The 21,173-nt window shown below is 42.5% G+C and overlaps 3 protein-coding genes across 4 annotated transcripts in view; 2 read left to right on the plus strand and 1 right to left on the minus strand.

The window, feature by feature from the left end:
- The window catches only part of ADCY3 (adenylate cyclase 3), a 92,661-nt gene extending 80,728 nt beyond the window's left edge, over positions 1–11,933 (plus strand). The window contains exons 21-22 of one of the 2 annotated variants that reach the window (XM_024764471.1): positions 533–697; positions 11,845–11,933. In XM_024764471.1, the coding sequence (XP_024620239.1) occupies positions 533–697; positions 11,845–11,889 (210 nt within the window). In that variant the 3' untranslated portion in view covers positions 11,890–11,933. Of the gene's footprint in view, positions 1–532; positions 744–11,844 lie in introns of those variants that run through there. The other variant, XM_024764472.1, reaches the window with a different exon arrangement.
- Positions 751–14,494, minus strand: CENPO (centromere protein O). Its single transcript, XM_024764473.1, has 8 exons — positions 14,353–14,494; positions 13,921–14,029; positions 11,880–12,049; positions 5,730–5,847; positions 4,778–5,037; positions 3,641–3,812; positions 2,725–2,891; positions 751–1,321 (listed from the first exon to the last, which is right to left on the minus strand). Exons 2-7 carry the CDS (start codon positions 13,964–13,966, stop codon positions 2,755–2,757), a joined length of 903 nt encoding a protein of 300 aa, XP_024620241.1. The 5' UTR covers positions 13,967–14,029; positions 14,353–14,494; the 3' UTR covers positions 751–1,321; positions 2,725–2,754.
- PTRHD1 (peptidyl-tRNA hydrolase domain containing 1) lies at positions 14,436–17,835 on the plus strand. The gene is made up of 2 exons (XM_024764474.1): positions 14,436–14,722; positions 17,122–17,835. Exons 1-2 carry the CDS (start codon positions 14,471–14,473, stop codon positions 17,290–17,292), a joined length of 423 nt encoding a protein of 140 aa, XP_024620242.1. The 5' UTR covers positions 14,436–14,470; the 3' UTR covers positions 17,293–17,835.
- Positions 17,836–21,173: the final 3,338 nt, after the last annotated feature.

Genomic DNA, 21,173 nt, shown 5'->3' on the forward strand with positions numbered 1-21,173 from the left:
GCCGAGGCAGGGGACGCAGGTTCATGCCCTGGTCCGGGAAGATCCCACATGCCGCGGAGCGGCTGGGCCCGTGAGCCATGGCCGCTGAGCCTGCGCATCCGGAGCCTGTGCTCCGCAACGGGAGAGGCCACAGCAGTGAGAGGCCCGTGTACTGCAAAAAAAAAAAAAAAAAAGTCCTGCCTCTTGGTGTGAACCAGTGACACCTTGGGCCTCCAACAGCTCCCCCCAAAACCACCCTGATCTGTATCACTAGCTCTGGCAGGAAAGCTCCACAAGAAGGGCAAAGGGGACAGAAAAGCAGGCATACAAGTTGCCAAGCAAGGCGACCTGTGGCTGACCTCCTAGGAGAGGGAGCACGAAGGTTACAGAGGGGCGGGCCAGGCAAACCCCACCCCCCCCAACCGGTACACAGGCTGGAAGGGGCAGGAGAAGAGCGCTGGGAGCCTGTGGACCGGGACCCTGCGTGGGTAGCACCGGGCCCCTCGGCCCAGGTTCACTCTCTAAGCCGACACTCTGGGTTCTCCCTCTACAGGTGGTGGAAGAAACTCAAGTCATCCTTCGAGAGTACGGCTTCCGCTTTGTGAGGAGAGGGCCCATCTTTGTGAAAGGGAAGGGGGAGCTGCTAACCTTCTTCTTGAAGGGGCGAGAGAAGCCTGCCACGTTCCCTAATGGCTCCTCGGTTACACTGCCCCACCAGGTAGTAGACAACTCCTGAATGGCCTCGAGCCCCACGAGAGCCCCACGAGAGTCCACACGGGAGGGAGAGTTTATTTTCTGGAATCAAAGGCAGGCCTTGGGAAAGGACAAGTGACCAAGTCCCAGCATTCCCAAGCTGTTGAGGCGCACACTCACGTAGATGTTAGGTTTAAATCTCCTCAAGCCTTCATTTGTTTATGGACGTGTGAGCTCTGAGGGTGGCCATACTATTCCTTGGTGTGCCTGTAGTGCCTGTAGCTTCCCCAGAGAGTAGGGCTCTTAGGCATAGTACTGGAGTAACCTTCCAGAGCCCTAGTTTCGACCAGCCCTCCTCCCCCAGAGAGGCCGTGGCCACTGTGAGCAGGAATGTACCAGAGGCAGAACAAGGCTGCTGCCTTTGGGCCTGGCTGGGAGCACAGGGTGGGCAGCTCTGTTTACAGCAGGGCTGGCAGCTGCTCTGTCCCCAGCTAGAACTTGGAAGCAGTGCTTTTCACTCTGAAGACCTGCTTGCCTCTGTGGTCCGAGTTACGTGACGGGCCTCGTCCTGATAATCTTGAAAGGTTCTTCTGGAACCCCAGTCAGTCACCTTAGTCATGAGAGCAGAAAGTGCAATATTTCCTTTTACCTGGTGGGAGGGAGGGAGGGAAAGGGACTTTATTTCTGAAAGAAAAATATATAAACAGATCTTCTACATTTATATTTTTAACTTTCTGTTAAAAAACACTTTCCGATATTGCCTTGCCTTTTGAGCTCTTGCTACAGTCGCGTTTGCTACTGCTTTAAAAGCGAATTTACAGGTATTGATAAAGAACAAGACTTTTATTAAAAGCTTTATTCAGCTTGAATGCGATCATTGGGAAAATTCTCTTAACAGCCCTCACCTGAGAAGTGCTTTGCTGCCTCCCACACTGGTCCTCACCATGTGCCTGGAAGGCAAGAGCTTAAACTAGGACCTTGCTCTGTTCTTAAGCTGCTTCTTTCTAAATGGTGGTCCAAGCTGGCTTGACCATTCCCCTGTGCTCCTCCCAGAGTTAGCTGGGGCTGCCACACCTGCAGGTTGCTGCGTGGCCATCAGGTCTTGGCCTTGGGCAGTACAGGTGGTAATGACTCCTATTTGTGACTGGGGGGGTGGGGCGGGAAACGGGACAGGAATTAAAATAGCACGATGACAGGTTTTTACATCCGAGCACTAGCCCTGCGTATACTCCCAAGCCAAGGAACAAAAAGCACCAGCAGAGCAGAGGCCATGGTTATAAGAAGTGGTACCCTAACTGGACGAGGAGATGAGGAAGATACATGTACAGCCAGGGCCTGGAGCTTGCAGGAGAGGGAAGAGATAAAGGAGAGGGATCCGCTTCCCTCTGCAGTGATCAAACTTTGAGGAGACTTCTGATCGTGCTTTTTTACCGCTGAGCTTAATACATTCTGTGCTCTACTAACATGTTCTAGGAAACGACATGAGATACATGGAACCCTGATTATTTTATCCATAGTACTTTCTCATGCCATATTCTTTGTAAAGCAGTGACCTAGAATATTCCATTCCAAACCAAAGATTAAACACACTTCCCTTCTTAACTATATGATTCATGTCATATCATGAACCTAGAGTGTTCTAAGAACTTTCTTTTCAAAAGTCACAGATAAGGAAAGAAAGTAAGGCAAAATTACTTGAAGGTATCATAAAAGCTAGAAATACTCTTCAATTGTATGGTACATACTCCCTTTTTCACAAAATGCCCTCTATTACCCCCACAGACCACTCTGATTTTTAGCTAAAATGTATGATCAAATCAATATCTCAAGAGAAGAGATACTCTTGAGCATTGTAACAAGTGACCAGGCAATCACGGAGGACTGTCTGAAAATGCCAGCATCTACAGACTCAAACTTGTCCCTAACCATGCTGGTGAGGTGGGTGTCTGTTCTCATTGCAAGGACGATCCCCAGGCAAGGAGTCTGAGCCTTTCAACAGTTTTCAGTTCCCAGGACCTTGCTTGCAACTGTGGTCAGTACTAGTTTACTCACTTCTGATGTGTTCCCAATGAAAATAATATTCTAGGAGACCAGGCTCATATCCAGCTTGTCTCCTTTTCTTGCAAATGAAGTAAACACTTGATGTAGGGGCTTTGTAAAAAACAGATCTTCATGGGCTGCTCGCTGTTCTTCCTGTGTGGTGGATAATGCATCCGTCCCTAGAAAAAGATAGAACCTATCAATCTCATTTAGTGCAACTGTAGGAATCAGAACTTGGATCACTAATATTCTGGACCCATCTAACTTTTTTTTTAATTTGGTCTGGAGCTGAGAGAGGCTTGCCCCTTACTGGTCCAATGAAATTTTGAGACCAGAAACTCTGCCCAGAGAAATCAAAAGCCTATGATGTGAAACCTGTGGCAGCTTCAAAATTTCTTCCTCGTAAAAACATTTTATCCTTTTTCTCATCATCGCCCATGTACTATGGTACACTTAACGAAAACAAAGTCATAGCAAATGTCTCAGCCATCCCTGAAAAATTCTCATTTAGAGAAGTCTCTGGAGAGCTAAGTATATGCTGACTTGTCATGTCTACTTGGTTTCACAGTGAAACGAGTCTTGGCTCTCTCCACCACAGTGACCCTATGACACAGCCTCATTAGCTGTCTAAGAGGGGTCTCCAATGAAAACAAATCATAAGCTGAAAGAACTCTAGCGGAGTTGGATGGAGCAAAGGAGAAAGGAAAACTAGGATAATTGTGTTTACTACTTACAAAGAGGAGAGGAAAATTTGGTAGAAACAAGGAAGATATTCTTGGTATCTGTCTTCATATTTTTCTGTTCATAGTACATAAACAGAAGAAAGTGTCTGGAGGCCCAACTGATGTAGTCTATTTCACCCTGTCTCAATCAACCTGAGTAACCCAGGCATATTACAGTTTCTTCCTGGAGGTATCCTTCCTCTTACCTTGATAAGTAACAGTGACATCAGTTGGAAGAGTTGTCGTGAGGTCCTTATATAGCAATCTAGCACAAAATGGGAAGAACTGGCCTTCCGGCTCCGCTTTGTAAGTAAATGACAGCAAGTTGCACAGTGAGTTTCTCTGCAAAGGCCCAGCCAGAAAGGCTTCAAAGTCACTCTGATGGGGGTGAGGATCAAAAGAGACACAAAGTATATGACAATTACAACTCCAAAGGCAGTGAGTGGTTATGATGCTTCAAACATGTCTACCAAAAACAGGGCCTATTAATTAAATCTCAGCAATAAATGAAGGACAGAGAAAGGCCTGAAAAAAGGACAAATGACAGAGATTTATAAGATAATTAAGAACTGGTAGCAGCCTAGAGTCTAAATAAATGGCCAGGGGCTGGGGATACAGGGGAGATACTGTTTCTGCCAAGAACTGCATTAACGCATATATATGGCTGAGATGCTTCATGTCTACATTCACGTACCAATTTGTTTATCTGACAACCAGGCTACATATCAGTTTAAGTTTATCTGACAACCAGGAGCTTCAGAGTCATTCCAAATGCGTAAAGAGGTATAAGAGTCACTCATTTTAAGAGTCACTTATTCCCTATTTGCATTCATTTCCTACCTTTTTTTCCCCTTTTTACCTCAACCCTAAGCTCAACTGCAACCCTAAATAGAAGGTAAGCCAGAGCTTAGGCAAAGATGGAGAGTATTCCTCTGTGGTATTTCAAGAAACCATTATTCTGCTTTGCACCTATACCCAAGGTTCAGCAAGACACCCGGCACATAGTAGGTACTCTATAAATTCCTGTTGAATTAAAAGTATAGCAACTGTACCCTACCACTTTGTGAGGCAAAGGAAGGGTCAAGTTCAAAAGCTTGAGAATCACCATTCATGAGTGAATAATCCCTTAACTGGTATCCATGCTTCAACATCATCCAGAGTTTCAAGAGAAGAGAAGGTGGAAAATAGCTTGTATATTAATAAGAAACAAGCATTAGAAGGACAGTGGTCAAACTTCCGGCTCAGAGTTATGAAACATTTGAAAGTACAAAAAAAGAACATGTCCCTTTTTTTCCTTTTAAGCTCATCTGGGCTCACAAAATGCTTTATAAGATCGCAGATACCTGAAGTCGATCTGCCTGGTACTTCCTCCCAGAGTAAGCATTCAGGTACTCGCAGAGAGTGAACAGGAAGTGCTGAATATTAGTCTGTAAGTATTTTGCAGATATCTCCTCCAGGGGAATGAAGACTGGAATCGAATGGTGATGTATCTGAAGTGGTTTCCGCATGACAAGGTCCACAAAATAGGAATCCAGCAGATTCCCCTCAAAAGCAGTGCTGATGCAGACACAGACTCCTCGGCTGGTCAGTTTCCCACTGATCCCTGAGACAAGTAAGACGATACCTTAAGAGATGTCAGGCAAAGGCAGTATCCTATTCACCTGTGCATCCCAGTCCCCTCAGCACTGCCTAGTTACATACATCATGGGCTCAAAGTCTCGTTGAATGAATGACAACAGACTCTTTCTTCTCACTGACTCTGGCTCACTTTGAGTTGATAAAACCACAGAAGAATGGTGGGAAAGAAAGAGCATCCTAAATATTAAATTACTGAGGAAGAGATTTTGAACTTTTCAGTTTACCTATGCTGCTTTTTTCCTGAGTGTCAAATAATTACGGTAGTCCCCACGTCTTCCCACAGTCCTCTTATGATACAGATAATAGGTAAATAAATCCTCATTTTAATGGTGAAACAGAGACTTGAGGGGTTCAAACTATTTGACCAGTGGCATAAAGCAAGCCAGCAGTAAAGGAAGTTCTAGCACACCATCTAGCACATGTCAAACTGCTAAAAATGAACAGTCTAAGCCAGCCACCAGTCAACCTGCTGCTGCACAAAGAGGCCAATCCTGTAGGTCAAGTTGCCCATGAATAGCATGGCAGCTTTGTGTGTGTATGTCGAAGGGGGCAAAAGTCAATGTTCATGAAGTAAGTCCAGGACTTACAATACATCTTGCAAACTAACTCACTAGAAACAAGAGACCCAGACTGAAACAGGTCAGAAAAAAACTGTACCTGTAAAACGATATGCCTGCAGAATGGCTTTCACGTTTTCCCGTTTTCTCTTCAAACTTTCTTGCTCAGTAATCTCTAATGTTTGGTCGGGTTCTACATTGGTAGTAGATGCTTTAACCTGCGAGATATGTAGCAGATCAGACTGGGTACAAAGGGGCATAATAGAAATCCCATGCCCTCACCTACCTGGAAAAAATTTAAATGCACAATATTTTTTTATTATATAATCGATCGAGAAATGCTACAGAGCCACCTGGTGCTATGAATTAACAGCAGAGGAAGAATCTTGTGGGTTACAGTGCTAGGAATCAGAAGTAGAAATTGTGCTGGCCTGGACAACAATAAACTTGGTTGGCATGGAGAATACTGTGAGAGGAGAAAGAAAAGGATGTCAGGAAAGTCTAGGAAGCAAAAACAGCTGCGAAGAGGCAAGGCTGGGAAAGTTGGTTTGGGTCAGACTGTGCAGGTTTTCAAGTGCCAGGATGAGAAATACTGACTCTAAGCCACACGCTGCGAGATACGGCCCAGTAGGAGGTATTGGACTAACTCTCCCTCTGAGACAACTACACAAGCTGGATCAAATACCAAAGAGGAATAAGCAATCATGCAAGTAAACAAACAGAAAATGGCCCGAAGGCACTGGAGAATCACCAAAATAGCCAGATTGAAGACTAAAGATAAATGCTCTGAAGTTAGCTGGGATTTCCTGAGGTTTTCCCCCTCAGAGCATTTGCTGATTTTAATCACAAGGCATACAGGCCAAATAGAAAGCTGCAGGCTAAATTTTGTAGCAGTCTCACCATGCCAGGGAAACAAAAACTGGAAATCAAGGTTACCAGAGCAGCCTTCCTGTGGGTCAAACTATAGAAAAGGGAACCCAACATTCTGCATACAACTTGCCCTCCAGGCACTTGCCAAATCCTAAACTGCCTATGTGTGACTGGCTACTTAGAAACCAAAACAGAAAGAAGCTCCTGAAAGTTAAAAAGCTAAGCAGAGATTCTGGAGATCAGGGCCTGCCAAAGAAGGGGGATCTTGACAGATCTGTTCCCAACACACCCAAGCTTTCAAGTGAGGTCCCCCCGCCCCCCACCAAAGGACTACACCCTAGGAGTAAGGGCAAACCAGAAACAGACTACTTCAACGATTAAGGTGATAATGCCCATATGCTATCTGCCCGTCAGAAAAAAAATGAAATTCTTTCTGGAGGAAGAGGACATAGTTCAGAATCCCTATATTTTTTCATATGACACCCATCACTGAAAAAAAAAAAAAAAAGAAGCATATCAGGGAAGAGGAACAGACCTCTGAAAACCAGGAGAAAAAAGAAGACAACAGAAGCAGATCCAAAGGGATTCAGCTATTTGAGTTATTAGGCATAGTCATTAAAATAGATTAAAAGATGAAGAACTCACACGAAGGGGCTGGAATCTATTAAAGTCAGATGAAAATCCTAAATCCAAAAAATACAATAACCAAAATCAGGAATTCAACAGGTTTAAAAGCTGACTGGACACACAGAAAAAGTAGAAAATAGGTATATTTTCTTATCTAGATTAAAGATATAAGACATAGGTCACAATAAAAACAAAACAAGAACTCCACACTTGGGAGCCCCAGAAATAAAGGAAAGAATGAGGCAGATGCATTATTTGAAAGATGCTGGCCAAATTTTCCAAATAAATGAAAAACAGCAAGTAATTAATTTAAGAAGTGCTACAAACACCAAGCTGGATGAAGAAAGAAAACCAATCCTAGCCACATTATGATATAAAACTGCTAAAACCCAAAGACAGAACCATGAAGCAGCCAAAGGGCAAAAGACACACTATATGCAAACAATAAGACTAACATCTGACAGAAACTATGGAACTAGAAGACAATGGAAAAATATGTTTAAAGTATAAAAGAAAATAAATTCCAATCTATAATTCTATACCGAGCAAAAATACCCCTTTAAACATGAAAAATATAGTGAAATATGGCATTTTCAGACAAACAAAAATAGAGAATTTATTTCCAGCAAATTTACACTGAAAGTAGTACCAAAAGGAACTACTTACACTGAAGGAAAATAATCCCAGATGAAAATCTGGAAATGCAGCAAGTAATAAAGAGCACTGAAAAAGGTAAATATATATATATAACTCTAAAGGCACAGTGACTATACAAACAAAAGTGTTTCATACAGTTTTAAGTATATGTAGAATTAACATATGACAATAATAACATGAAAGGCTGCATGTGTGGGAGAGAAAAGATGTTAGAAGGTTCTGTAATTATCCAGAAAGTGGTACAAGTACTAATCTAAAGTATATTCTAGTAAGAAAAAAAGCATGTTTTGTGGAGGATAACCACAAAAAGAATGCTAAAAGCATGTATAATTAGAGAAGTGAAATAATAAAAAAAGATCAATCCAAAAGGTGGAAAGAAAGGACAAAAGAGAAACAAAGAACAAATAAGATCATAAATAATAACATGATAGACTGAGATCCAGATATGTTAGTAATCATATTAAAAGTTCATGGACTAAATACTTTAATTAAAAGACAAAGACTGCCAGGCTGGATTAAAAATGTCTAACTATATGCTATTGATACTTACAAGAACAAGAGCTGTTGTAGTGATACTAATATTTGACAAAGTTGACTTTAAGAAGTTTAACTAAAAGAAAAGGGAACATTTCATAATGATAAAAGTTAAGTCAACCAGGAAGATATAACAATCCTAAATTTGTTTGTACCTACTATACAGCAAAATGGAATGAAAGGGAAAAAAATGTACAAATCCACAATTACAGCAGATTTCAACACATTTATCCCAGTAACTGATAAACAAGTTGACAAGTAAATTGGTGAGGATATAAAATATCTGAACATCATGCTGACCATATTTGGTCTATTTGATAGAGAGAATACAGTACCCCAAAATGCAAAACCCACATTTAATGCACTTGGAACATTTATCAAAACTGACCACATGCTGGGTCATGTTCTTTGATCACAATGGAATTAAGCTATAAATCAGTAACTAAAAAAATTACTAACAAATCCCCCAATTTTTGGAAATTAAGCAATATATTTCTAAAACCTATGGGAAAAAGATATTACAATGGAAATCAAAAATATTTTGAATTGAAATAATGAAAACATGATATACCAAAACTTGTGGGATATAGCTAAAGCCATGTGCTATGAACTGAATGTTTGTGTCCCTCAAACTTCAGAAACCTAACCTAAAGCCCAATGTGATGGTATTTGGAGGTGGGGCCCGTGGGAGGTGATTAGGTCATGATGGGGGAGCCCTCATAAATGGGATTAGTGCCCTTATAAAAGAGATGCCAAAGAGCTAGCATGCCTCTTCCGGCATGTGAGGTTACAGTAAGACCACAATCAAAGAGGTAGTTAAGTCCTCAGACACTGAATTTGCTGGTGCCATGATCCTGGACTTCCCAGCATCTAAAACTGTAAAAACTAAATATTTGTTGCATATAAGTCATCCAGTTTATGGCACTTTTGTTATTGTGGCCCATATGGACTAAGATTCTATGCTTAGAGGGAAATTTATAACCTTAAACACATACAGGAGAAAAAAAGACTTATAAAACAATAAATGTTCATCCCAAGAAGCTAGAAGATACGCCATGTACACTGACTGGAAGACACAATACTATAAAGATTTCAGTCCTCTCCAAATCAATATATAGATTCAGTGCAATTCCAATCAAAGCTACAGGAGGTTTCTTTTTGGAAATTGACAGCTGATTCCCAAATTTATGCGAAATTCGAGGGGCCAACAATAGCCAAGATAATTCTGAAGAAGACCTAAACTATAGGTATCAAAACTTTCAGTAATAAACCTCTGGTACTAGCACAAAGACAAACAGACCAATGGCACAGAACAGAACTCAGAAGCGGGCCCACAGTGGACCCAAAGACCCACTGCAATACAGTGGGAAAAGAGTGGTCTTCAAGAAGTAGTACTGGATGAACTGGATATCCATATGGAAAAAAAAAAAAGAAGTATGACCTCTATTTCACACCATACACAAAAATCAATTTCAGAGGGACTGTAATTCTGAAAATAAAAAGTAAAATAAAGCTTTTAGAAAATAACACAGAATATCTTCATGTTCTTAAAGTTAGGCAAAGATTAAAAGGAAACAAGAACGGTAAGCATAAAGTTAGATTCCTCAATCAAACTTCATTAAAATGAAGACTTTCTTCTCATCACATTGTTAGAGAGTGAAAAGGCAAGCCAGTCTTTAAAAGAAGATCTGGGGCTTCCCTGGTGGCGCAGTGGTTGAGAGTCCGCCTGCCAATGCAGGGGACACGGGTTCGTGACCCGGTCCGGGAAGATCCCACATGCCGCGGAGCGGCTGGGCCCGTGAGCCATGGCCGCTGAGCCTGCGCGTCCGAAGCCTATGCTCCGCAACGGGAGAGGCCACAACAGTGAGAGGCCCACGTACCGCAAAAAAAAAAAAAAAAAAAAAACCATAAAAGAAGATCTGGAATACAGATACACAACAAATTAACTCATATCCAAAATGTGTAAAGAATTCTACAATTTAATAGATATACAGCCCAATAAAAATTCTGCAAAAGTCTTAAGAAGTTCACAAGAGAAGATTTTCAAGTGTCCAAACAGGTACTTAAAACCATCAGTTATATAGGCGAACGCGAATTAATCCACAATGATTTACTCCCACACTCTAGAATGAAAAATTTCTAAAACTGACAACACCAAGTATCAGTAAAGATGCAGAACAATGGAAACCTTATACACTGTTGCTGGGAATGTAAGATTGGTACAATAACTTTCAAATACTGTTCGACAGTATTTACTAAAGATAATCTGCATACCCTGTGACCCAGCAATTCAACAGAAAAGTATATATTTTATATCAAAAGACAGGAACAACAATGTTCACAGCAGCATTATTCTTAACAGCCCCAAAGTGAAACAATCCAGATAACTCAAATGTCACCAGTAAGTACAGTAAGTAAAAAAATTGTGGGATATTTCTTAAACGGAATAATTATATAGCAATATAAAAGAGTGACCACAGCATGCACCAATATGGATGAACCTCACAGAGATAACATTCAGCAAAAGCAGCCCGACATAACAGAGTTTATACTTTTTAAATTTATGTAAAGCTCCATAACAAGTAAAACCAATGTATAGTAACAGAAACCAGAATAGCAGTTACCTTGAGGGAAATGACTAGGAGGATTTAAGAGGGAGACTTCTGGGGTACTGGTAGTAGTCTACACTTTGATCTGTGTGGTACTTACCAGGGTGTGTTCGTTCTGTAAAAGGATCTTCAGATTTGTGCACAACAGATACACACACGTGTGTGTGTGTACACATATATATATATTTTTTTTACTTTAATAAAAAAGGAAGGGGGTTGGAAGAGAATGGAGGAAAGGGGGAAAAGGAAGAGAGGGAGGGAAGACAAGAAAAAGAAGGCTGACCTTAACCCAGAAGGAATGAATAATTACTGACACTTTGAGCAAGGAAACTTGTAATTTAATGAAAAATGTAGTGTTTTATGAAGATTTTCTTGGCTGTGCAGAATTTATCAGAGAAGTATAAATACCAGAAGAAAACAAACTAGCAGACTGCTGCAATAATCCCACCATCTAAATCACCTGGTAAATATTTAGGACCCATGTGGATAATACCTGCTCTACAGCAGGGGGTGGGGGAGGGGCACAAAGACAATCTAAAGAAGAATTTGACAGGTTTTACTAACTGAACCTGGGCTAGAGAGAAAGCTGAAAAGAGGGAAAAGTCAAAGTTTACTGTGAGGTTTCAGGTTGGGTTATAGAAAGATGGTGCTAATGACAAAAGTACCAATGACTCAAGTCTGGCTGAGATTAAGGTAACAGGCTCATGTCTATGAGGGCAGGTTTAAGAGATTATTATGAAGAATTCGCCTGGCCCATCAGTAATGCCTGCCAGCTGTTAGCTGCTATTGACATTAGCCGACTCTACAGGTTTGATCACTTGAGGGATCAAGAACTGAAATCCATCCAGTAAGACCACAGGTAAAACGTATTACACAAATTTGCTAATTCCCAGATCATGTTTGTTTTTTACACTCTAGGAAAGCCTGCCAACGTCGATCACCCTTCTACTCACACTAGCTTGATGTTGTTTCACTTCAGCCCTCAGCTTATCTCGCAGACGTCTCAGTTCATGAATCCTGGTTCCAAGAGCACTTTCCTCTGCCTGTGCGCTCTGTGGCTCTTCCATTTTTTTACGGGATCTGCTCACTTGAGTCTCTAGTCTTTCCAAGTGAGCTAAAACACCTGAGGGAAGTAAAAAGGGAATTTCACAAGAAGCTAAGGATTTCTAACCCCAGGAACAGAAAGCACTTCAGGGAAGAACAGAGGGTGACCCTTTTTCCAGAACTCTGTGGTCAGCTAAACTGGAGACGTTGCCAACAATTTATAAAACAGGAGGAGCTGACAACAGAAGTCAATGATCAGCAACCTCTTAGGCCGAACACTGACCTACAAAGCAGTCCCTGACCAAGACTGTTCAAAAAGGGCATCATCTGAAAATGGCTAATCTCAGTTATCTATGATAATAGTGACCCAGAGGAAAACAGGGTCACCAAATTCAGACTCTCAGAAATTGTTTTTTTTAATGAATTGTTTTTTTTGGTTTTACACATATTTTCCCAAAGTGCTAATGCATAACTGGATTTAGACATCCACAGAGGCTTGAATAAGTACTCTGAAAAGTATTAGGAGCATAGGACTATAAAGGCACACACTGAAAGGAACCGTCCACCAATATTACTGGGTATCAGACAGGAAAACAAGCTCACCAACAGATAGAAATGCAGAGGCAATCTCAGATCCGAAGAGACTAACTAAAGACCAATATAGTAAAGGTCACAGTTTCATAATGCTAATCAACTCTAGCAGTGAAGCATCTGTGAACATTTCCTACATATTAAGACACTTGTGGGGCTTATCAGAGGCAATCTCAGATCCGAAGAGACTAAAGACCAATATAGTAAAGGTCACAGTTTCATAATGCTAATCAACTCTAGCAGTGAAGCATCTGTGAACATTTCCTACATATTAAGACACTTGTGGGGCTTCCTTGGTGGCACAGTGGTTAAAGAACCCACCTGCTAATGCAGGGGACACAGGTTCAAGCCCTGGTCCGGTAAGATCCCACATGCCGAAAGGTCACAGTTTCATAATGCTAATCAACTCTAGCAGTGAAGCATCTGTGAACATTTCCTACATATTAAGACACTTGTGGGGCTTTCTTGGTGGCACAGTGGTTAAAGAACCCGCCTGCTAATGCAGGGGACACAGGTTCAAGCCCTGGTCCGGTAAGATCCCACATGCCGTGGAGCAACTAAGCCCGTGCGCCACAACTACCGAGCCCACGTGCCACAACTACTGAAGCCCACGCACCTAGAGCCCGTGCTCCACAACAAGCCACCGCAATGAGAAGCCCGCGCACTGTAACTGGAGAACGCCCGCGTGCAGCAACGAAAACCCAACACAGCCAAAACTAAATAAAATAAATGTATTTAAAAAAGAGACACTTGTGCTAGATCCTTTACTTGCAAAGCATGCAAAGAATTAAAGCATTTATTTAATGTTTCCTATGCATTAGGCATGTGCTAAATGCTTCACTTGAAAAGCATTAAAAGAATTACTTATCTAATTTCCACAGCCACCACCACAATGCTATTATTCATCTCCATTTTCCAGATGAAAACACTGAGGCAGAGAAAAGTAAAATAACTTGCCCAAGGCCACAGTATTTATAATGGCAGAGCCAGGACTCCAACCCAGGTCTGACCAATACCAGTCACTGCCTCTTCCACGGGAGTAATGCATAAATGGCTCCCCCCAAATCCTGGGAAGAGTAAAGAAAGCTCATTGGCTAGAACTGTAGCTCTGAATATGAACGCATACTAGGAATGCAACCTATTGGTCTAGAAAGGGATAAGAGCCTAGAATATGTGAAGTAATTTTTCCTGCTCCAATGATCTTAGCTGCCTGTCCCTTTAAGTCTTCAATGTTAGTTCCTTTCACCATCCTGCTCCCAAACAGGACAGGTCACACATCGGTTAGAGGAGGGAAGGGCTTTCAACCTGCGCGTTGTTTGGGCAGCAGGAGTAAGGGGGGAAAGGCGACCCTTTGAATACCTCCTCTGGACTCGCCGTCTTGACTTAGAGTATTCGCCAGCTCCATCTCCTCCTCAGATTTCCAAGAGCCTTGCTAGAAAGCTGTCCAAGCACCAGTAATAGGGCTGTCCTTGGAGACAAAATAAAATGGCAAGAACCGATTCATATTCAGACAAACCTAGAGAGCAGGCACACGCAACGCTGGTACGCACCCGTGCGCCCCGGACACCCCAAGTGTCGTCGCTAGGACTCCCCTCCCCTGACCCGCCCGGTCCGCTCCCCGGGTCCGAGTCGGCGGTGTCCACGTCTACCTCCCCGCCCCTGCGCGCTCCTAAGACGCCGCGCCTCTGGTTCCTCCGGGCTTCCTTGCACACGGAAGGAGCTGTAAGAATGCCGCTCAGCCTTCCACCCCGTCACGGGTCCCGACCGCCACTGGGTCTTACTTTCCCTTACCTCCTCTCCTCTGGCTGTTCCCGCTTGCCTTCAAATCCAAGCCAACCAGTCCCAGCGTGCTTTGCACTCCCAACGTTCAAAAACATGGCAGCACTCAGGGCCCCTCCCTGATCCCGGCATGCATCGGAGGATAGGCCTGGCCTTTAAGTTGTGCGGGAAGATGGCGGCCGCTGGCGCAGAGCCGCAGATCCTGGTACAGTACCTGGTGTTACGAAAGGATCTATCACAGGCGCCATTTTCCTGGCCAGCGGGCGCATTGGTAGCACAGGCTTGTCACGCTGCCACCGCGGCCTTGCACATTCACCGGGACCACCCGCACACGGCCGCTTACCTCCGGGAGCTGGGGCGCATGCGCAAGGTGGTCCTCGAGGTGAGGCCCGGGCGGAGGGGGAAGGGCCTTGAGGATATCGAGACCGGAAGAGGGTGTGGTCTTGAGTCGGAGGGCCTAACTTCATGGAGTGGGTGTGGCATTAGTGGGGAGGGGTGTTTGACTTACAAGTTTCGGTAAGGTTTCTGGGGCTTGAGCTATTGCCCAGGGAGCCTTACCTTGACTGGGCGGGGCCTGACGGTGTGACGAGTGGACATCGGGCCCGTTATAAGTGCTTCCCGCACCCCTTCGGTCTTACCTGCGTCCCTCTTAAACAGATGCCTGTGAGGGCGGAGGCTGGTGGAGCGACACCCGCCTTTCTACCTGTGCACTGCGCCGGCCTTTTAATGGCTGCGCAGAAAAGTACTGTCCTTAACCCTCTTCGCAAAACCGATCCAGAAGGGTAAGGACGCGGGGTTCCTTATTGCAAGTGAAGTCAAACTGGAGCATTTACCTGGTTCTGACGCCAAATTATTTGAAAATAAATGTGAACCCTAGTATAATTTGAACCTAGCATCAGACGTAAGGTTCTTTTTACAGATAGCCAAACAGATCTTACCCTTACCTTCTGTCAATTCTGCCTCTAGAAATGTATCCTAAGAAAATAGCAAGATGCACCCAAAGAGCGTTGTACAAGGATAGGAGCATTTTATAATAGTAAAACAAAGTGGAAATCACTAAATTTCCAGTACGATGAATTGTCTAAACTTATGCCCTTATAATGGATTATTACGAAACTAGCATAAATCATGTTTTTGGAGCATATTTACCTGGCATGGAAGAGTGCTCATGATGCGATTCTAATTGAACTATATATTCTACATACAAAGTGATCCAGATTTTGAAAGTAAGAACTAAGAAAATATATCCAAATATTAAGTAGTGAGTGGGTAGTGGAATTTTGGTTATTTTGTAATGCTTCTCTATTTTTTTTTTAGTTTCCTACATTAAGCACACATTTTATAATGAAAAAAATATTGCTTTCATTTTAAAGCAATTTTCTTCTCATAAAATTTATTTATTTTAATAAATAAACCTGAGGTGGAGGGGTTGGGTAATTCCTTCCTGGCCAGCTGGCAAAAGCAGATCATTTTTCAAGAGAAAAATTGCTGTTGGGTAATGAAACATTAAACTGTAACCTGTAGTAAAATGTCTTGAGAATCTGTAAGTAGGCAGAAAAGAAACAGATAGGTTTTTCCTTTAGATTCCTTTTATAGGATTTTATAGGAAGGCTTCAAGAAATCATGTAGTTCAGACATCCCCCACTCCCTTGCTTTCAGGCAGATAAAATATTTACCCCTTTTCTCAGATGAGATATCTGAAGCCCACAGAGATTAAGTGACTCCTCTGAATTTAAAAGACATCTCATGATTCTGTTGTTAGCTATGACTCAAGAAAGGGACGTAGGAGTCACCACTAATTAAATAAAGGTGGTGCTGTAGCCATAAAGACCAATAAAATATAAGACAGTGCCAAGATTAACTCCATTTACTGGGTGCTTTGTGTCAGGCACAGATCTGAGCCTGATTTCATTGAATCTCACTACTACTAGGAAGCATTATCATCCCATTTTACAACAGGGACACAAAGGTTCAGCTAAGTCACATAACTTATCAAAGAGCACACAAATCAGTAAGTGGTAGAGCAAGGGTTTGGACTCACTCTAACTTGTACTGTGCTGCTCCTGGTGCTGAAGAAGGAGGGAGGGGAAGTCAATGCATTCTTCTTCAGCATGCCCAAAGGACTCAGCAGATTAAGAGTGGCAATCCCAGCATCCTCTAATTTGATTAAGACAAACCTCTAGTTATCTTAGTGGCTTCTGCCTTCATAGGCAAAAAAATATACCTTATGCAACATAACACACTAAGTATCTTTATTTTCTGAGTGATAGCTATGCTATTTCCTGTAATGGGATTCAGCATGGGTGATAAAGATGATGAGAAACAGTTTCAGAAGGACACTAGAGAATAGTTTGCCCACGCTTGAGTTAAAAACTGGGAACTATCCTGGCAGAAAGAAAATCCTTCTAGGTTTGTGTGGACTAGGGTGGAAGTAGGAGGGAGGTGGAGGTGATGTGATTTTAGAAATCCTTCCAGTAGTCAGCTCTTAAAGTCAGAGCTGACTGAGGGATTAGGGATGCTGTTTAGGCACAAGAACTAGAAAATGTGTAGAGCATAATTACTGACAATGCATTCCCACCCCCACTCCCACCCCTTCAGAGAGTGAATGGCAAATGGAGCAATGAAGCTGTTGTTTCTAGAGACATGCTCTACAGTTCCTTCTTTGGTAGAGCTGTTCCTCCAGTTTCAGTTAAGAGGAGCCCCCCTCCATACTTTTTTTTTTTCCTTTGCCTTTTGTCACTTACTAAATGGGCTTTTCAGTCTGTGTTCTGCTCCTTGTAGGCCCCAGATGAGACCACCTTAAAGTTGCTGGCAGAGACGCTGCAACAGAAGAACATTGACCACAAGCTGTGGGTGGAGCAGCCAGAGAACATCCCCACTTGCATTGCACTCCGTCCCTACCCCAAGGAAGAAGTGAACCAGTATTTGAAGAAGTTCCGATTGTTCAAATGACTGAAGTTATCGATTGCTTTGATATGTTTGAGTATCAGCTGGATCCAGAAACTGCACGCCGTCCATCCCTAAGCACCGTGTACTGTACTCCTTTCAGTGGCAATTCCCTTCCCTTTAAATTATGACAGTTTCTTGAGGGTCAAAACATGTTGATATGAAAGTTGTCATTAATAAGCACTTTTAATTATTTATAAGTTCAGATGGGGAAAGTAGGTGAGTAGCATTATCATCTATGGGTCATTGCTCAAATAGGAGATTTGGTTAGACTCCTATGTAGGGATCAAGGAAATACCCTTACTTTTTTGTTAGGAATAACAGAGTTCTTCCAGTTACCCAGGTTTAAAACTTTTCCTTTGAATTCCCTATTTCTTACTCACATCCAGGTATTGTAATGATTGAATCTTGGACACCATCAACTTTAAGATATACCATTATTTTACGTGTTGTTAAGAAAGAAGAAATGCTGCCAATTAAGTTGAGACATGTAATTTCATTTCAAAGATGTTAAAATTTATTTGATTTAATAAAATATGTGAAGTGCTACATCTATTTTCTTATAGTTTCCAGTGCCACCACCCTGAATCAGGCTCTCATTTCGCTCACGAGTGTCCCACTGGTCTGCTCGCCTAGCGTATCCTGGTTACAAGGCAGCAAGCGTTCTGCCACCAGGTTCATATATTGATAGGATCACTGAGCACCCTTTTCAGTATAGGCTCCAACTTGCCCAGGAATAAAGTCAAGATTCCTTAGCTTAGCCCTCAGGCCCTCCACGTTTATATTTCCTACCTACCTTTTCAGGTGAATCTTCTATTCCCTGATCCAAACTTGATGTATCAATGAAGACTCCAGTTGCTGCCCTCTAGTCTCTGGCCTGGGAGTCGAATGTTAGTACTCTCCCCCTCCCTTTCCTGCCTCTGGACTGAAACTTTGTGGCTCAAGTGCTATCACTGTCACAAAGTCTTACGCAGCCAAAAATGATAGCTCCCTTCTCTGAACATCTATTATAACACTGTTGAGTGCTTAAAATATTTCTATAAACATTTGGAGACACCTACTGAAATTGTCTGGACATCTGTGAAGCAAAGTTTATAAAGGGTCAATATCTGTTGCATGTCTACTGTGGCAGGCTGTACTAAGAGCTGAGGATACAAAGGTGAATAAAAGTTTTTGCCCTCAGGTAATGAAGAATCTAGTGAGAAGACAGATATATAGATATTAATACAGAGAGAAATGTACAAGGTAAAATGGGTACACTTTCCCCCACCCTCTAGATACCAAGACTGCCAAGCTACTAGGTAGGAAGAATTTCCTTTATAAGAGATGGCCACTTGAAACTAGGAGAGTTGATAGGGTCTCCCAGGGAGAATTGGTAGAGTGCTGAGGGCAGAACCAACCCCAGGAACCCAAGTGAACAGAGTCTCGGGGCGGGGGGGGGAGAGCAATCAAGAGCAGCACAGAATTTCACTAAATAAGAAATGAAAACATTTAGCAATTGGGAATATGTTGATTAACTTGGTGAAAGCAGTTTAAATAGTATATGAGGTGGGAATCAGATTGGAACCTATCGACAAGAATGGGAGGGGAGGTAAGAGGTGGGGACTATTTTAAGAAGCTTGAATGGGAGGAGAGAGGACAATGGGGGCTGGAAAGGTGAATGCTGGGTCCCAAAGGGGAATTTTCTTAAGACGCTTGAGCAAGTTAATAGGTGAGAAGGAGGAGAAGGAGGAGACTGAAGTTACTAAATGGAATAACTGATAAAAGAAGTTCAGGAAAAAATGAGACGTGGTAGGGTCAAGGGCATAAGGAAGGACAGGCCTTGAATAGAGAGAGAGAGAGAAACCTTTTCTGAGACTAGAAGAAAAGAAGTGGGAAAAAGGTATGAATATACATGAGTTTATAGTGCAAGAAATACCTGTTGACTTAATTTTCTTCTACGCAGTGGGAAGCACATAGCCTTTCATAGCACTTAACAAACTTACTGAGCACTGTATTACATGGTATAACATAGTGGTTAAAGTTCAGACCCTGGTAGCAAACAGCCTGAGTCCAAATCCTGGCTCTCGCATATTTCAGCTGTGTGAACTTGGGCAAGTCACTTCACTCAAGTTCCCTGAGCCCCAGGACCTTCATCTGTACAACAGGGATTTACAGGAGTGCTATGTGGGTTAGATGTGTCAGTATGTACAAATCCCTTGGAACAATGCCGGGGCACTTGGTGCTAGAACCTGAGCATAAAAATATGACATGGCCCTTAAGGAGCTTTCCTTAAGGGAAAGCCATGAGTCACGTAAGCCAGTCTAATTCCTTTTCTGCTAGGGAGTGATGCCATCCACTCCCTGCTACTTCCATTCAAGACAATTAGGAAAACATTTCCAAATGACACTGTATTTTTTAAAATTCAAATTCTGCAGTTAAGACAGTGAGAAAGCCAGAGAGAGATGAGTGTCTACACAGCTGAGAAATAACACTCTAGTAAATCCCTAAAGCAGGGAGCACAAATTGCATAAATTTCTACCCAAGTGAGGAAAGGACAGGCACTCATGTGCTGACCCAAGTGAGAACAAGACAGTAGCAGGGAAGTGGCAGATTTTCTTATTAGAATCAGCTAAGCTCATTATCATCTGAACTAGATCAGCTGTTCTCAAAGCATAGTCCCTACATCAGCATCACTTGGGTACTTATTAGAAATATAAATTCTCAGGCCCTACCCCAGACCTACTGAATCGGAAACTCTGGTGTTGTCTAGAAGCAGCCTGGTCCCAGGAGGCAGGCAACCTAAAAAGTGTACGATGAATGTGTGTGATTTACAATCAACACATTAGGACAGTGTATGATGTGCTTACAGGAAGGAGTCAAGATGGAGAGGAAGAATCTGGCACGAAGTACACTATATCTGGCCTTGTATACCAAATTTACAAAAAAACGGATCCTCCAATGGAGCAAAGTCTGTGCTGCAAGACCTAGAATAGGTGACAAATCCTTGAGAAAGAGTCTCCTATGCTTAGCTAAGTTTCTTACATGTGAAAAAATATTTTATTATGAACAAAGTGCTTCCATATGTGTTAATCAATCCTGACAGTTTTGTGATGCAGGCAGTCTTGTCTCAAGGTTACTGATTCAGAAAGGCTTTGACTTGCCCAAGATCAAAGTCAGTGGCAGGACTGGGATTGAAAATCAGGTCTTTTGTCAGTCAATTTTCTCTTAACCTCTCATAGCTGGTTACTCATCTGATTTTCAGCCATCTAGATACTAGTTAGAGAGTGGTTTGAAAAGGGGTCACGAGGAGTTCAAGCGCTGGGAAGCTGTATCTTCCATTATAAATTGGTTAATTGACATTCTGGATTATAAATCAGTCTCCTGTGACTATGAGCTGTGTGACTCAATACTCTAGGGACCAATTATAAGTGGATGAGCTGACAAAATTGAGCTTCTGAACTTGTAAAGCCGAGGATCAACACCTAGGTCATTGCTTCTCATGGGGCTGGCAGAATGCAGAGGGCTCCCCTAGAGGGCCATGTTAAAGTCTCATTTTATTGTTGTTTAAACAACATATCTTCCCCACAGATTCTGAGATGCCATCCTATGGGTGTGCACTGCTTCCTGGTTGAGAATAATGGCAGTGATGAACCACTGTTACTGACGAGAAGGTGTCAGTGTGGAAAAATGGCTGAGAACCACGAACCACTGCCCTCGGCTACTATGACCTCACAAGTTTTAGCTGTCCTCTGAGGGCAAGTTAGCACAGCCCCAGCTTCTCCTCTACTTTGAGATCTAGATATGGTAGGTCTTAAAAGCTGGCCTAAGTTTTAGCTTTGGGGGCTTTGCAAGGGTCAAAAAAGTGGCACCCAAGTTCTGAACCTAGGTTTTTTTTTTGTTTGTTT

This window comes from Neophocaena asiaeorientalis, unplaced genomic scaffold (genome assembly GCF_003031525.2).
Source record: "Neophocaena asiaeorientalis asiaeorientalis breed wild unplaced genomic scaffold, Neophocaena_asiaeorientalis_V1.1 scaffold345, whole genome shotgun sequence".
NCBI classification, from domain to species: domain Eukaryota; kingdom Metazoa; phylum Chordata; class Mammalia; order Artiodactyla; family Phocoenidae; genus Neophocaena; species Neophocaena asiaeorientalis.

Coding starts and splice junctions, on each gene's coding strand:
- CENPO (XM_024764473.1), bottom strand. CDS start 13,966: ATGGAGCTGGCGAATACTCTAAGTCAAGACGGCGAGTCCAGAGGAG. Junction 5,848..11,879: donor TGAAACAACATCAAGCTAGT/GTGAGTAGAAGG, acceptor CATATCTCGCAG/GTTAAAGCATCTACTACCAA. Junction 5,038..5,729: donor GCAGGCATATCGTTTTACAG/GTACAGTTTTTT, acceptor TACTTGTCTCAG/GGATCAGTGGGAAACTGACC.
- PTRHD1 (XM_024764474.1), top strand. CDS start 14,471: ATGCATCGGAGGATAGGCCTGGCCTTTAAGTTGTGCGGGAAGATGGCG. Junction 14,723..17,121: donor TGCGCAAGGTGGTCCTCGAG/GTGAGGCCCGGG, acceptor TGCTCCTTGTAG/GCCCCAGATGAGACCACCTT.